This window comes from Chrysemys picta, chromosome 1 (assembly GCF_011386835.1).
Source record: "Chrysemys picta bellii isolate R12L10 chromosome 1, ASM1138683v2, whole genome shotgun sequence".
In the NCBI taxonomy this organism is placed as follows: Eukaryota; Metazoa; Chordata; order Testudines; family Emydidae; genus Chrysemys; species Chrysemys picta.
In genome coordinates, this window is record NC_088791.1 from 105,316,495 (window position 1) to 105,332,726 (window position 16,232).

Here is a 16,232-nt window from a genome sequence, read left to right on the forward strand (position 1 = left end):
TCCTGGCCCATCAGGATAAGCCACTGGTGGGCTGGGACGGTTGGTTTACCTCAAGGCGTCCGCAGGCACGGAGGTAAACCTAAGTAAACAAAATGTCCTGGTGCGCCAGCTGCTTACCCTGACGGGCTGGGACAGCAACTGGTGGGGAAATTTTGGGGGGGAATTGGGGGCGGGGGGGGAGAAGCTGGGGGTCAGGGAAGTAACCCCTGCTGTGACCACCCCCCACATGACCCCACCCCTAACCTGGAACCTCCCCACATGACCCCTCCCTATGTCACCCTTAGCCCAGGACCCTCACGCTCTCTCCATCCCATCCTTCCCACCTTACCTGGGGTGGGCCAGGGGAGGATGTCTCTGGCCTGGCTGGAGCTGCTTCAGCAGGCCGGGCGGCATGGCCACAGCCTGATTCTGCTGGCCCTGATTCTGCTGGCTGTGCTGCCTCTCCTTTCACCCTTTGTTGGGTGGAGGCGGGGGGGGGGGGGGGGGAGAGGCTGTGTCCCACCTCTCCCCTTCTCTATACCCGTTCATAAGCCAATCCCCTTCTCTGATGCTTCCCTTTTTTACTAACAAAATTTGGTTTATGAACGAGTATATACGGTAAAAGTTCTGATATATATTTGGCTGTAAACTAACTTCCTGAGCTTTTTATTTAGTTGTTTTTAACTTGATGTATTTTAATTATGTAATTCTAGCGGATCTGCTACTTAGCATTCCGTCACCATTTATGTATTATTTTTACTTGAATTGGGAGTGGGCAGGTGACTGTTAAATCCCTCGCTGAAGGCCCCCGGCCTTATGGTGAATCATGGCTCTGGTGAATCACTAAATATAATGTAGCTGCTCCATAGGAGGACACCTGCATAAAAGGCATGGTGGGGGTGGTGGAGGTGGAGAGGTTAAGCAGCGATGTAGAGGTGCTTTTTTTTATTCTCCACATCCAATTTCCTAAAGGATAAAGTTGCCTTTTTTTAAATATCCTTGGAAATTGAAGCTTGTTTCCCTAGTAACAGAGATTCTAATTTAATTTCACTGGAAATCGTGTTGCCGTCCTAGCAGCAGGTGACACACTCTGAATAGAGATGGAGTGAAGAGGAGGAAGCCCCCTCTGTCCACCCACGTGGGGAGAGGGTGGTGGAGTTTATATTGAATTTCTGCTGGAGGGAATCCCTCCGTCAGGCTATCAAAGAGCCCTTGGTGATTGGCCTCTCCAGTTTGAGGCAGGGTCCCTGGTAAGTGTAGTACACAGGGTGGGACTTGTGTGCAGAGGTTTCTGCTTCACTCTGTATCAGTTCAAGACCACTAGGTTTACCTCTATGATCTGCAAATGGGAACCGAACCAAACTGAGCTCAGACCTGCTGCTTTAGAGCCTAAGGTATGAATCCAAAAGTTCTTGTTCTATGAACAGATTACGCAGATCAAGTGGCTATATCAGAAAGGTCTCTCATAGGGAGTAGTAATGATACAATACTAGCTCTTGCATAATGGGTTTCATCCTTAGCTCTCAAAGGGTTTTATAAAGGAGGTCAGTATTATTATCCTCATTTTACAGATGGGGAAAACTGAGCAATGAAGTGACTTGCCCAAGGTCATTTACTAGGCCAGTGGCAGAACCCAGGAATAGAACCCAGGTCTCCTGAGTTCCAGTCCAGTGCTTTAACCACTGGGACACAGGATGAGGTGAAGCTAAAGAAAAGTAGTACATTTGGTGTTTTGTGAAAGGTTTTCACAATTTACATTTAGAAGATATTGAGGAATCTACTCCTGTTTTTATCTGAAACCAAGGCTTCAAAGGTATTCCTGGTCCACAACATTCACATCAAACATGTCTTTTAATTTTTGTTTTAAATTATAGTAGTTGAATGATTATTCTGATTATTATTATTTATTATTGTACTTGCAATAATATTTATTACATGGGGCCAATTAATTTCTGATCTGAGTTCAACTAAGTGGCACACACCAGGAATGAATTTGGCCCACTGTCAGGAGTATTTAAAAATATTTCCATGACTTAAAAAATTAAGACCTACAACTATAATTTATATGGATAGAGCTTCAAGAAGTTCTAACTTTTAAACAACCTCCCACTGCTGCAAGCACTTAAGGACATACTTAACTTCACTTATGTGATCAGTCCCATTGATTTCACATGAGTAAAGTTAAACGTAGGCTTAACTGTTCGCAGGATCCGGGCCTTACTTAACACTTCATTTTCCTAGTTCATAATTCTTTTAAAGTTCAATGTATGCAAAATATACATTTTCTTTCCAAAACCTTTTCTGTATATTTGTAGGTTATCTACAAAACTGCATGTTGTTTGAAAGCTTCAATCCAAATATGTCTAGTAATATGAGTGCAATGCATAGTGTAGCTATTTTGCAGCATATGTGCAAGGGATGCCTGATGTCGGTTGGAATTTTCAGACTCTCTTATGGCATTAAATTCTGCATAAAATTTGTAAACTACACTGACAATCTGTAAAAATCATTTTTTATATATAGATCTGTGAACCATTGACTTACCCTTTGCTGACGATATTCTGGTGTTTTTCTAAGTTGGTGAATAAGGAGCAAAGCATAAGAACTGGCTGCATTCCACTTAGACAGAACACACATATGCCTGGGGAGATATGTAGACAATAGCATGAAAATAGAAACTATGCTCCAGGAGTTGATGAGCTTATGCCAAAGTGTTCATTTCCTGCATTACAATTTATTTCAACTTAACCATGAACCCTGGGTTTGGGGAACAATTGCAGAGGCTTCCCATGAAGGTAGGATTCTGAATAATTTCTAAGCACGAGACATTCCTGTGTGGAGCATGCGAATAGAAGCGCTCACAGCATATTAAAATCTTTTGGGGACTTAGGTCCCCTTTGAGAGTTTTAAACCTCAAGAACAGGCCTTATTTGCTATTACAGCTAGACAGGGGAAAATATTTCCTCCTACCCCTTCCCAAAAAGTAGTAGGAGATAGAAACACAAGCTTAAGAGGCACCATGGACCAGTGAATAGTGCAGCAGACTAGGAGATGGGAAAGACCTGGGTTCTATTCCTGGCTCTATCACTGACCTGCAGTGGGCAAATCTCTTTGCATCTCCTTCTCCTCCTGCTCTTTGTCTATCTTGTTTGCTTCGATTGTGAACCCTTTCGGGGCAGATGCTGTCTCTTACCATTTTTTCTACGTTCAGCATGTACTACAGTAGAGTCCTGATCTTAACTGGGGCCTGTGGGTGCTAATGTAATACAAATAGCCATACTAAAAGAGAGCAGCGAATGGCAGGAATCTGGAGGCTGAGGCTTCTACGTCTTGCTGGAGTTTTATGACTCCTGAGGAAAATGAAATACTTTGTTGGCAGACTCCACCTTGGGAGCCTCCTGGGGGTGTGTGAAGGGAGAAGGGTCAGCAGCACTGGGATCAGCCAACTAGCTGTTCATTTGATAAACGGTGACCAGGTGGCTGTACGTTCCTTTCCCTTATCCCTGAAGGGCTGAGGATTATCCTTGGTGCACACCTGCCTTCTTCCCTGTGCTTCTGTACCCAGGAATGCTTTTGTGGTTGCTCCTGGACTTGAAACAACTTGCCTTGACTAAAAGTGAGACTTGGCATTTGTGGCAAAAACCGTCTTGCAATTTTATAGTTAGAGAGGCTGAAATTGGGTTGCCCCAAAGTAATACTCATCCTGTGTTTGCCAAGGCAGTGTTATTCTCTAATGGGTTCTTTTAAAAATGAACAAACCAAAAACAAACTAACAAAACAAGACAACGTGGAGACACTTATAAAATCAAAGCCCAAGTTAATCTCCATATGCCTAATACAAAGAGGGTCCTGTCACTTATGTTGTCAGGTGTTTTCCTTAAATACTGAATTAATAAAGTGGGGCAAATTCTTCACTGATCTACACCTTGTCCATTCCCATTAATTCAGAGCAAAATGTTGTTTGTGAAAAGAAGTTCCACATAGCTCATTTTGCAAAGGATGCTGTCAAGGCATCAACGTTGGTTGCCTCCAAATTTGACTGTTTTTTTCCAAATGCATGTAATCCTTTCCCACTCCAACCTTCCACAATAAATGCTTCACTGCTCACTTCTCAGAGGTGGAGAGGGAACTCTGTCACAGTGGTGCAGTGCTTTAATGGTCCTAGATCAGTGGTCTCCAACCTTTTTATGCCCACAATCACTTTTTGAATTTAAGGGCAACCCAGGATCTACCCTGCCCCTTTCCCGAGGCCCCACCCCTTCCCCAAAGCCCCACCCCACTCACTCCATTCCCCCCCTTCAGTCGCTTACTCTCCCCCAACCCTCACTCACTTTGGGCTGGGATAGGGGGTTGGGGTTCGGGAGGGGGTTCAGGGTGCAAGGAGGGGGCATGGGGTGCTGGCTCTGGGAAGGGGTTCAGGGCTGTGGGTTGGGATGCAGCCTCCCGCTGGGCTGCACTGAATAGGGGGCGTTAGGGGCCCAGGGCCCTCCCATCTTTTGAAAGTGGACTGGCCTGTCCACTTTTCCCCATGGGCTCCGCTCTCGCCCCCACCCCTCCTCTCCCTCCGGAGGCCTCGGCCAGGTGGGAAGTGGAGCCTGGCGGGGGCGCCTGGGCAGCAGGGGGTGCTGCACCGCAGACCCTCCATGGGGAACTGCGGCCAATGGGAGCTGCGGGGGTGGCGTGGGCAGTGCGTAGAGTCCCTTGCCCCCCAGGGGCCACAGGGACGTGCCAGCCACTTCTGGGAGCAGCACAGGGCCAGGGCAGGCAGGGAGCCTGTCTTAGCTCTGCTGCACTGCCGACCAGGAGCCGCCTGAGGTAAGCACCTCCCGGCCGGAGCCTGTACCCCACATCCCCTCCTGCACCCAAAATCCCTGCCCCAGCCCAGAGCCCCCTCCTGCACCCAAAATCCCTTCCAGAGCTTGCACCCCGCACCCACACTGCCTGCCCCCAGGCTCAGCCCAGAGCCCTCTCCTACACTCCGAATCCCTCGGCCCCACCCTGGAGCCCACACCACCTCCTGCACCCCACCCCTTGCCCCAGCCTGGTAAAAGTGAGGGAGGGGGGATAGAGTGAGTGGGGCAGGGCCTCGGGGAAGGGGTGGGGCAGGGGAAGGGCAAAGGGCGGGGCAAGGATGTATTTTTTTGGTCAAGGTCAGGACTCCAGAGAAAATTAATAATAAGTAAATAAAAATATTTTGGGCTCCGTTCAAAACAGCTGGTGGTCTGGATTTGGCCTGCGGTCTGCCTATTGACTATCCCGGCTGTAGTGTGATCACTGTACTTCTGTCACTCCCCCCTCTTCCCCACCCCTTCTCTATTTAATTTTGCCAGTCTGAAAAGTACCCCAGTGTTTGATTACCAAACAGTGCCTCCTTTGTCAGAACTGCTTCAGTGGCTTTGGTTTCATTATCTTTGGTGGTAGCAGTGGGAGGGTGGGAAGTGGGTGGGGAAACCATCTGGAAGTCTGTAAAAGGAACTATTTGTAGATGAATGCAGCCTCTCACCTGATGGGGGTGGGGTAGAGAGTGGTGGGATTGGCATCTAACATTACAGACTTAATAAACGGGGCTTGTGTCTGCCTCTGGGTGTGCTGAGTGGGGGTAGCAGGAGTAATGCTGAGCGACCAGGGCCTGTGAGGTGGGGGGAGGGTCAGGGAGCATAAGGAAACAGTTATTCATACAGACAGGGGCCAGCTACCTTTCAGAGGCTGGAAAAGAGTGTAAATCAGACCACTGAGTTAGGATATTGTACTGTGCTATGAGTGATGCCTTCAGCAGCATGTGAGGGCTTTTACACAGGCATGAGTTCTTTACAGAGTAAAAGGCACTGCTTGATTCACTGAGGAGTGGGTTCTCCTTATCTTCTTTCAGTGGAGATGGGGGTGGGTGTTTTTCCTATAAAGCTTTGAGTCCGCTACAGTATGAGCTTCACCTCCTGCTATAAGCTGGCGTTCAGGCTGCAGCTTCACTTGTCAGATGTCATCAGCCTCCATTATTACTTTTTTTTTTAAGGGACGATACATTTGAATGTCAAGGATTGTGAACATGAGGGGATTGTAGTATTCAGGCAAGTAACAAGCAGCATACAGCTCTGCAAACATATCTGTCTGGCCTTTTAGTGCCATCGTGCTGTTCCAGTGGTAGGGCCCCCACCTACCTCTGAATCTAATGTCTGAACAGCGATGCTTCAAACTACCTGTTGAGAGACAGTGGCTGGTGGTTTTAAGAAATGGACAAATGTCTGCCAGAGGCTAGGTTAAAAATTAAATGGCTTTACTAATGACTTTAAGTCCATGTGAAAAATCAAGTCTCCAGAAGAAAAAAGTTAGGCTAGGAGGCATAACGTGCACTTAGGTTCATTACTGCTCAGTATCAATCCATGGTGGGCTGGACGGATGCAGTGAAGGCCCTTCGTTGGAATCCTTGATGAAGCTGAGGCATAATGGAACTCTGGTGTTTCAATGACCACTGCTAGATTGCGACAGTGCTAGCAGCCAACAGCAGTGCTCTCAGGATAACACTGTCCTCTGGAGCCAGGGTTTGGAAGCCTTAGGAAGAGATTTTGTAGCAAAGATGACAATGAAATGTTTTAAGATACACTGATGCACTCTGCTCTGGAGTGGTGGGGGACGGGGAGGGGAATACCTGTAGCTTTCTGGTCAGGTGGGTACATTTCTCAGTTCCACACTTTCAAAGAGTTGATTGAATGGAATGAGATTGTTCCTCATGTGTATATACGAGATTATCTGGCTCTTTTCTTGACAATCAAGTTCCTTATAATAATTTCCTGGTTAAATATAGTACGTCAATGCTAACCTATCTGTGCCTTGATGAGTATTTGATTGGTTAAACTGGCTTTTCAGGTCTAGAATAATTCCAAATAACTTCTGCAGAACTAAATGGCTGTTACGGAGGCCTCTGGAGATTCCAGTGCAGCAAAATGACTATTTTAAAGAATGATAAATGTCTCTTTCTGTCATGGCAGCCAGGCCCTTGTGAAATCAGTGATTAAAACTGTTAATAATCACCAAGTATAACCTAGAGGGCAGGGTCTTCTGTTTGTGTGATGTCCTATGTCTCAGGAGAACTCTAAAGGGTGCTTCTTCAGTTCATTATGAATGTAAATTAAGAGTCCTTTTCCTCCCAACGGATCCTAAAGTGGCCTACAAACTACAGCACCACTAAAATGTGGCCACCCCTGGGGAGAAGAGAAGTAACAAACTAATGCACAGAACATTGCACAACAGCTGAGGGGAGGGAACATTTTCGCAGAATTCATAAGAAAAGATTTGCTTTGGTGAAAAGTGCCACGGGATATTTAATGTCCAGACAAAGCAGAGAATATTGTTTTAAAAAAATCTGAGTAATCTACACACCGTAAACTGAAGGGAACTCCATTTCAGTACAATGGAAATTTTCATTGTGGCGGGAAAGGCAGTGGGCGTGGGGGGAGGGTTGAGGGAGCACAGTGTCCTTTATCCTGAGTTGAAATTTCGGCAGTATTGCCTTTGTCTCTAAATGCTTGTTTCTATTTTAAGCTGCCCAGAAGACTTCAGGCATAGACATTAAAAACAAAAGTCTTAGCTCTCACTATACAGTTATTCTCCCTGGTAGAGCTGGGGTTTCTGATTACAGGATATATGTTTTCATTTTTAACCCCCTCAGTGTGTCTATTCAAATTACATCTCTTTTTGCCAGCAGTGTAAGTTAGGTTATACCACAAAGTAATGACTAGTATGAAAACTGTATGTTGTCTTCCTCCTTCCAGTTACTCAGTTGTCAGCAATGTTGTGTGCAGTCTTGATACCAACAGGCGAAATGAAGATGGAGGCTGCACGTTTGCGTCTGAACTCCAGTAACTTTGTTCTGCCTAAATATATCCCCCCTTATATATTTGGAGGCAGAGTGGAGGTGATCTGGGGTGGGGAGCAGTTCCCTTGTGCGCCCCCACCCCCCCCCGCCGCTCCAGCTCCCCTCCTCACCTGAGCGGGCTTTTAGGCACCCCCAACCACTAGGCGCCCTAGGTGGCCGCCTAGTTTGCCTAAATGGTTGCACCGGCCCTGCCCCCACCCCCAAAGTAACCTTGCAACACCCTTGCAACTCCCTTTTGGGTCAGGAACCCCAATTTGAGAAATACGGGGCTTCCCCATAAAATCTGTATAATATAAGGTAAAAGCACATACAAGACCAGATTTCATGGGGCGGGGGACACCAGATTTCACGGTCCATGACTCATTTTCCATGGCCATGAATTTGGTAGGGCCCTAAATCAGTCAATTACAAACTGAGCTTCCACGGCACATCAATATATAGGCATGCAAAGGCTTTTTGTGTTTCCTGTTGCTTCCATAGTGTGTGTGTGTGGAGTCAGGATAGGGAAGCAGCAGAAAGAGCACAATCCTTTTCCTGGATAGATATCCATGCTACCCAGCTGAGTTTTTAACTGGTTGATTTAGCTAGCGTGCCTCTCACAAGTACTATTATCCCACCACTGAAATGCAGCCACTCTGAACCAGAAACATGGCACAGGGGGGATGAATAGCTTACACAACTGAACAACAGTGATAATTTCTTTGGGCAGGATGCAATGATCAGAATTCACAGATATATGTGGTGGTAATAGTGCAGTTGTTTTGGCTCTTGATGGGCTTGTGTTAAAAGTGGGAATCCTCCTGACTTCTCACCCTTACCCTCATGACTCTAGTGCAGGCTAACTCGTTCTTTAGACCAAGGCAAGCAGAGCATGGCTCTCTCCTGAAGTGCTCTGATTCACCAGATTGACCAGAGTGTTACTGGAGAGTCTGTAGAGATACTGCCACCCCCTCCAAATCCTGGCCCTCAGTGCAAAGAATCCAGCTTGGCCCGCTGAATACCATTGAGTTTCCCTTGATGCTTTCAATAAACTGTGAATTGTTATAGCTCTGCCAACACATGATGTACATTTAATTGCTGTCAGTCAAAGTGCACATCTTCTGCTGTGACTCCCAGCTGCTTTGGGGAGGAAGCTGAGCTAATCACGATGTCACCAATACTCCTATGAAATCATTAAAGCCATTATCCCCTTTTATGCTAATTAACTAAAACACGGGGGGGAGAGAAATTGAATTTTGGAAGCGCAAAAGCCTCTTGGTTCCTAAGTGTCATTCAGTCTCTGCAGCTGTGTAATGACGGAAGCACAAGAGTGAGCAAAAGTCTGCCCAGACACAGGCACTGTGAGAAGGATTAAAACTGACATTAGCCTGTGTAGAATGCTACTCTCGGGCTGCTTTATGCGATGGCTTGTTTAGTCTTGCTCCACCATGTGTTAGCAGCCTTCAGCAATATATGGTGGTGATTACCCTCTCTCTCATCTCCCCACTTATCCCCATATCCTAGGGCTAAGGTTAGGTTACAGTTATGAAATGGCTCAGTTGTCTGCATGGAACAATAAGCTGAAAATAGGTATGGGGTTCTGTCAATAACAATGAGCTAATGCCGCCTTCTCTGGTTTTCTTTTGTCGGGGACAGGTGGAACTGGTTTCATTTTTGATTTGTTTTTATGTTCTATCTCTGATCTAAATATGTGCTGTTCACTTTCTTTCCCCGCCAGCTGATCTGGAGAATGAGGAATGGTGTCTGGGTGCAGAATTGACTTCAGCAACAATAAAAACTGAACCTGTGCTGTGTGAGGCGCCAGGCCTTACCCCCTCTGTCAGTCTCACCATCACACCTGTACCCCTGGAAGGCGAAGAACCCCAGTTGCAATCTGATGCCATGGTACTTGCATATTTTCTATTCTCCTGCTTGTCCAGATAGATGGAGGTTCCCATAAAGCTTTGCACTGCAGTGTAGCCTTTCTGGTGTGAAGGTTTGAGAATTCCAGACATGCAAAGCATTATGGGTTGGTATAGTCTCTTGTTTGCTCGTCTCCAACAATATTGTGAGTGCTCATTTTTAAAATGTCTATATAATTCAGCCTCTGGTACTATTAGCTGCTGGCTGCATCATTTGCTTTTCTATACTTACAGCCTCTTCCGGACAGGGTCAAAGCCTGGGGTTCACGCATCTCTAGAACACTTAATATCTGATGAATCAGTCCCACTTAGAATAGCTAACCAGTTAACCCCTGGAATCTGTGGCAAGATGCACATCTTCTGTTATCCACAATGATTTTGACTCAAGGCTGTTCAAACTCGCCCTAAGCCAAATGAGAACACCTGTGTGGGGTGGCCAGCGCTTGTAATGAGAACTTCCATACCACTGTAAAGTCAGCTGTGCCGCTTACCTGCGTTTTCAGTGTATTCAGCTTTTACAACACTTTGGGCTGCTGCTGCCTTCAGCCCAGCAGGCTTAGTAAGGAGCATTTCTGATACATTTGTGACCACAGATTCAACAGCCAAAGAACATTTACCAGGGTTTAGTTTGAATGTGCTTCAGTCGATGAAAATAAGTGACAAGAATTATTGATGAGACAGAACTCCGCTTTAAAGGCCTATTCTTTCAGCTCCTCCCTTCTCGCCCCTGTGATGGTGGAGGGTGTCCAATCCATCAGGGTGATGTCATTCCAGCTGCAGCGTGGGCAGGCCATGTTCACAACCAGACTTTCATTGCTCGGTTGCATATCAGAAGTGCTCAGGTGCAAATTAATTCACTTCACAGGAAGCTGAAAGATTTAAGACTGTCCTAACTATCTTGTAGTTTGAGTGTGAATTCATAGTCTCCAGCATGTGCACTACTACGAAGTTGGGATGCCACAATATCACAAGCAGGACCCAGGACTATGTTACTCTTAAAACCTATTGGGTCCTGATTTTTTACTTTTGCTTTGGGCCAAAAAGTTACACAGCAAGATTCTGGCTGTACTGGCTACTCCAATGAGCAAGACTGACTCACTCGGGTCAGGAATTATAGGCTCACAAAGCAGGTCTGACTCTAGCCCTGTGCTCAGCTGTGGGGGCTCCATCTTTCTCAGTATCCCTTTCCAATTCTGGCCTATAACTTGCTTTGCCTGTTCCTTCTCCACTTTGTAAAATGAACTTAGGCCTAATATCCCAGGTCATAGTGACAAGAACCCTGATGCCCCTTCCAGATGGTAACTTTCCTGACATCCTCTCAATAGTACCAAACCCTCCTCCCACCAAAAAGAATACTTCTCTTTTTGCAGAAACCTGCTCAAAGCCTTTGCATGTTGGTCCAGCAAATGCTAGTGCCAGCTCTGTTTCCAAAGAAGTAATTTGAGTGCAATGCACATTACCTGTCGGTCTGAAATGTCATCCTGAGAAGTAATCTCTTATTTAACTAATTGTATCAGTAAGAGAAGCCCCAGCAACTGTTTTTCAGGATAATGGTCTCATTGACCTGGGTTAATACGTTACAGAGAAGCAGTAAAAAAAAAAAAATCTTGAAGTAGGGAGGGGGAAAGAGGTCTGGTCACTTAAGGGAAGCTTCTCAGTGTTTCCTTATACTCAAATTTTATTTTTTTAATTCCTTCTGTAGATGAAACCGTTGAGCCAGAAGGTTCTTCCAGAGATTAAATTGGAGCCACATGAAGTAGATCAGTTCCTGAACCTGTCTTCTAAGGAAGGTTTGTTAATTACCAATCCAAGATGCTGGACTGATAGCCAGAATGCAGAATGATCATAGTGTGCTCTGTTGAGCTATTTGGCTTTCTAGCCATCTTTGCTAATCTCCAGACCACGGCTGCTGTCTCCTAGGGATTTGATTCAGGCTGCTTAAGAAACCAGCCTCTTTGACCCACTTATAAAAAAATTTTCATACAGAAAATGATCCTTTCCATCTATAATGTATTACTGATTGCACAGTTACTGGATAGAACTAGAATCCTTGAAACTCAGGATTACTTAGCCTGGAAAAGAGGTAAACTTGAGGGGACTTGATTGAGGTGTTTGGAATTATGAAACGCATAGCAGAAACTGACTCTTCCTACTTTGTATCTTAAGAACACAAGAACAGCCATACAGAGTCAGACCAATGGCCCATCTAGCCCAGTGTCCTGTCTTGTGACAGTATGGCCGGCACTGTGTGGGACAAGTTTATATTGCTGTTACCTGTGCTGTACTACTCTGGATGAATTAAAAATTCAGTGATGAGGGCTATCTGTCTGGTGCCTTCCAGTAGCACCAAACTACTAAACCCTCCAAACAATCTGCTGTTACTGTCAACTCTTCAGGGCAGGACTGGCTCTTTCCTCCCTGTTCATACAGTGCCTGTTGTGGATGCCACTGGAAACAAAGACCAAATAGTTGTTGTTAATACACAGTGAAGTTAGAATTGAATTAGTAATAAGAGATGGTAGATATTTTGCTGACTTAGCAGAGTTTAAGCACTGGCTGGATACTGTCTCCATTAATACTGCTTCATGAGTGAAGGGGATATCACATATTGGAGGAGTGTACTTTGTACCACAGTGCATTTGGGGAGGAAGTAGAAATTCCCAGACCTAGTACCATGTATGCAGAGTCTTTTAATCCTGCTCCTTAGAGGGATGAGCCATTGGGAAAGGTCACGTCATACTTTTCAAACCCTTAATTAAGTGCTGTACAGCTGGAAGGGCGGGGCAGCTGCACATTCACAAGTCTCCCCTTGAGAATCTTTCTCGCTCCAGGGCCTTCAGAACAAGTTGTTCTCAGTGCTAACTTGCCTCTAGTTTTAAACCTACTTTTATTTGTTGGTTCTCCTGGAGCTTCCAATTGTGCTCTCATTAGGATAAACACCTTCTGTTTTGTTTCTCCTATCCCGTCAGCAATGGATCCACTGCACCTGCCTCCAACCCCTCCCAGCAGCCATGGCAGTGACTCTGAGGGAGGGCAAAGCCCAACCAGGTCCCTCCCGCCTTCAAGCCCTGTCCAACTACAAGCCACAGCTAAAGTGACATCACGCATGGCTTCAGCACTCTCCAATTCGCCTCTCCTGACTGCACCACATGTAAGTCGTGGTGACTTTTTTCCAATTTTTTTTTTTTTTTTGGTTACCTGGTGATTTACTTTTTCTGTACTTCCAGTTTGTTGTTATCCCTTTTGGGGAGCCTCCCAGACTTTGGCTGAAACTCCAGATCAAGTAGTTGGGCTTTGGCTTCCCCACTGATTGTCTGGAGCTGGAGTCTGAAGTGAAAGGATATCTTATGTAACAAGCTTTTCCTTTATACCTTCTTGCAGCTACTACTCTGCTCTGATAGATTAATGACCCATGCAATCACCTGCATCACAGTGGATGTCTTGCTACTTTGTCTTTAGGCAGTAGGTGATCAACTCTATGGTGGGATTTTCATAAGTACTCATCATTGGTTGGTTCTCAAATTGTGGGTCGGGACCCCAAAGTGGGGTCACCAGTGCTGGCGTTAGATTTGCCAGGGCCAATGTCTTACAGCACAACTGTGCTAGGATCCACTAATCTGGGTGCGTTTCCTATTTTCTTTGCCTCTCCCCACCCCCCACCCCTTATCCCTTTGGTACATGCAGAAATTGCAGGGGACTGGTCCACTGATCTTGACGGAGGAAGAGAAGAGGACGCTGATAGCTGAGGGGTACCCTATTCCTACAAAACTGCCCCTGACAAAGGCAGAGGAAAAAGCACTGAAGAAAATCCGCAGGAAAATAAAGAACAAGGTAATTTTAAGCTGGAGCTCTGCTGAATGGTCCCCTCTCATGTCTCATACAAAAAGGCTACAACAGTTCTACAAAAGCAGCCAATAATACTTCCTTCTATCCCGTGCTACATACCACTTAGGTACTGACTAGATGGATAATTAATCTCTGTCCAGGTACTTATTTTGCTCATCACCATAGCATCTGAGTAGCAATTAAAGCTAACAAAATGGTAAAGCTATTAATTTATGCCTACATTAGGTGCTAGTGGTGTATGAAATCATGTCATCTAACTCCATTTAAGAAAGCCACCCCTTTTTTACCTTGTCTAGACAAGGCCTCTGTGTCCCCTCTACCTGGTGAGGGAGACTTCTACCTACCATTTTCATGTTTCTAAATCCTCTGTGCATCACAGTGCCATATTTTTCGTTCAGTACAATTCCAGGGCCTTAAATTAGCTATTTTATGTCAGGACTCTCTGAAATATCCGAAGTGCCTTGCTTTTCCTGCAGCAAGGGAAATAGTTGGCTAGAAGGGCAAGTTTTCCAACCTGACCACCTAAATTGTCCTTGCACAGATCTTGCACACCCTCAGGTATTTTACAGGTGCACAGGGGCTTGTATTAGTTATCCAGCGTTAAAATGGAGCCTGGTGTGTTTGTAAACCCCTGTCCCATCCCTGCCCCTGAATTTTTTCTCTGAGATGTCTGAGTGTTGATGTGGTGTAGAAGGTAAAGAGAATTAGAGCAGGGGAGTGACTTTACTGCCTTCGTTAAGACTGTATTTGCACTAGGATGGGGAATTGGCAAGGAAATTCTAGAGCTGATTGCCAAGGGGAAAAAAATAAAGAAGAGCGGCAAGCAGACGTGGATTTAATAATGCCAATGTTTTAAACCAGTTTATTGATTTGCTTGTGGCTTCCTTTTGTGTGGGGTTTTCCCGTCCCTCTTAGATCTCTGCCCAGGAAAGTAGGAGAAAGAAGAAAGAATACATGGACAGCCTGGAAAAAAAGTAAGCCAGCCTTCCTCCCCTTTCAAATGAACCAATGAGACAGTTGCTGAGATGGGAGGATTGATACTGTGTTTCCTGCAGAATGTGTTTCAGTTGCCACCTAGTGGTGGCTACAGGCAGGATTTATCTCCAGGAAAGAGGAAAGGTTTTTTGGGGGTTCTACAGATCGTGTATTTATTTATGATTAATGTTAAGCAAATATTACTGTGTCAACACTTGGTACTTTGTAGTAGGTCTTCTGATGTTAACATAGCATTGAAGAAACTGGTTCCTACTTTCTGAGGTTGGTTCGTCACACAAACCTAGAGTGATCAGCTGTTCTGCCTTACCTGAAAAGTCCTGTGTTTGTTGAGGATATCCTTGTGCCTCAGATGAGTATCGTGAAGCCAGGATATTGGCTTAGTTTCAATATAATCCATGATTTTCGCCACCCCCCCCCAACCAGCAGCCTGCTGTGCTCCCCTTCCTGTTGTACAGCTGCCTAGCTACTTTTGTGCAGAATCTTCATTTTACACCTGCCACCTTCCTCCAACTATTTGTGAATGAGCTAACGCAAAAAGAGCCCAGGCCAAATCCCAGTACCATGCTAACAACCTAGTTAGTTGGATTTTAAATAAGCTAAAACACATTAATATATGTCCATGGCTGTGTTTCAGTATTCGATATGCGACATGGCTACATAGCATGATTTTCATGGTTCGCTCGGCAGGCAGTATCCAGGCCAAGTTGGGCTCCGAATGAATAAATTCCTTTTCTTAAGATGGTGGGGACAGAGGCAGGAATAGGTGTAAAGGAGGAGTTGAAATCGGAAGTGGAGAAGGAGCATGTTAGCAGTCTGCTTTAGCAAGAAGCATCAAATCCTCCTATAGAGACTTGTGCCCCAAATTAGTCCCTCTCCCAAGTATCCTGAATCTTTCCTCATCTCTCCTTGTGCCCTTGGCCAGATGGGCCTGACCCCCATCTGCTAAACTCCTTGCACCTCCTTTGGTGAATCCCCCAACTCAATTTCCCCCTGCTCTTTCTGTCTCCAGCTGAAAGTCTTGCACTCCCAGGGCAAACCCCTGAAAGCCTCTTTCCCATCCACCCCATCACACGCCCAAACACATGGCAAAGCTCTCCCATGTGCACCTTCCCCCTCCACTAAGAGACTGCGATGGGAGTCTGGTTTGTCTGTTTGAGAGTCTGGTCACCTTACTCGCACTACCAAACATGATGCAATGGGATCTCTTTGGCGATCTCTAATGGCAGCTTGGAAATGACCAGTATTCTTTGGAAATAAATCTCATGGTTTATTCACGTTGTGAAGGTGAGATGCATGGACTCTGTGATCTTTCAGGGGTGTCTGTGCTATCCGGGACACAGTGTCAGAAATGTGGTTTGAATGAAACGGATGTCTGTCTCATCCTTGCAATCAGAGCTGCGGCACACCATTTAAAATGAATAGGGAGCAGGTGGGGGACAAGAGGTCGAGTCCTGCCCCTGGGGGTGAAATGCAGGGGTCTTGGATCCTGCCTCTGGGGAGTAGGAAGCCCTCAGAAGGGAGTTGGGATTGTCAGTCTTTCCTCTGGGTAGTGGTAGCCCTGGGGGGTGGTGGTGGTGGTGGTGAAGGGGCAGTTGCAGAGCAAGCCTGTCCTGCACTCACCCTACAGCGGCTCCAATCCC

The 16,232-nt window shown here is 45.9% G+C and overlaps 1 protein-coding gene across 2 annotated transcripts in view; it reads left to right on the forward strand.

Annotated features, from left to right (window-relative positions):
* The window catches only part of CREB3L2 (cAMP responsive element binding protein 3 like 2), a 114,145-nt gene that overhangs the window by 74,477 nt on the left and 23,436 nt on the right, over positions 1-16,232 (forward strand). For both annotated transcript variants that reach the window (XM_005296356.4, XM_042851904.2), the window contains exons 3-7: positions 9,567-9,733; positions 11,453-11,540; positions 12,720-12,901; positions 13,435-13,581; positions 14,512-14,570. In XM_005296356.4, the coding sequence (XP_005296413.1) occupies positions 9,567-9,733; positions 11,453-11,540; positions 12,720-12,901; positions 13,435-13,581; positions 14,512-14,570 (643 nt within the window). The remainder of the gene's footprint in view (positions 1-9,566; positions 9,734-11,452; positions 11,541-12,719; positions 12,902-13,434; positions 13,582-14,511; positions 14,571-16,232) is intronic.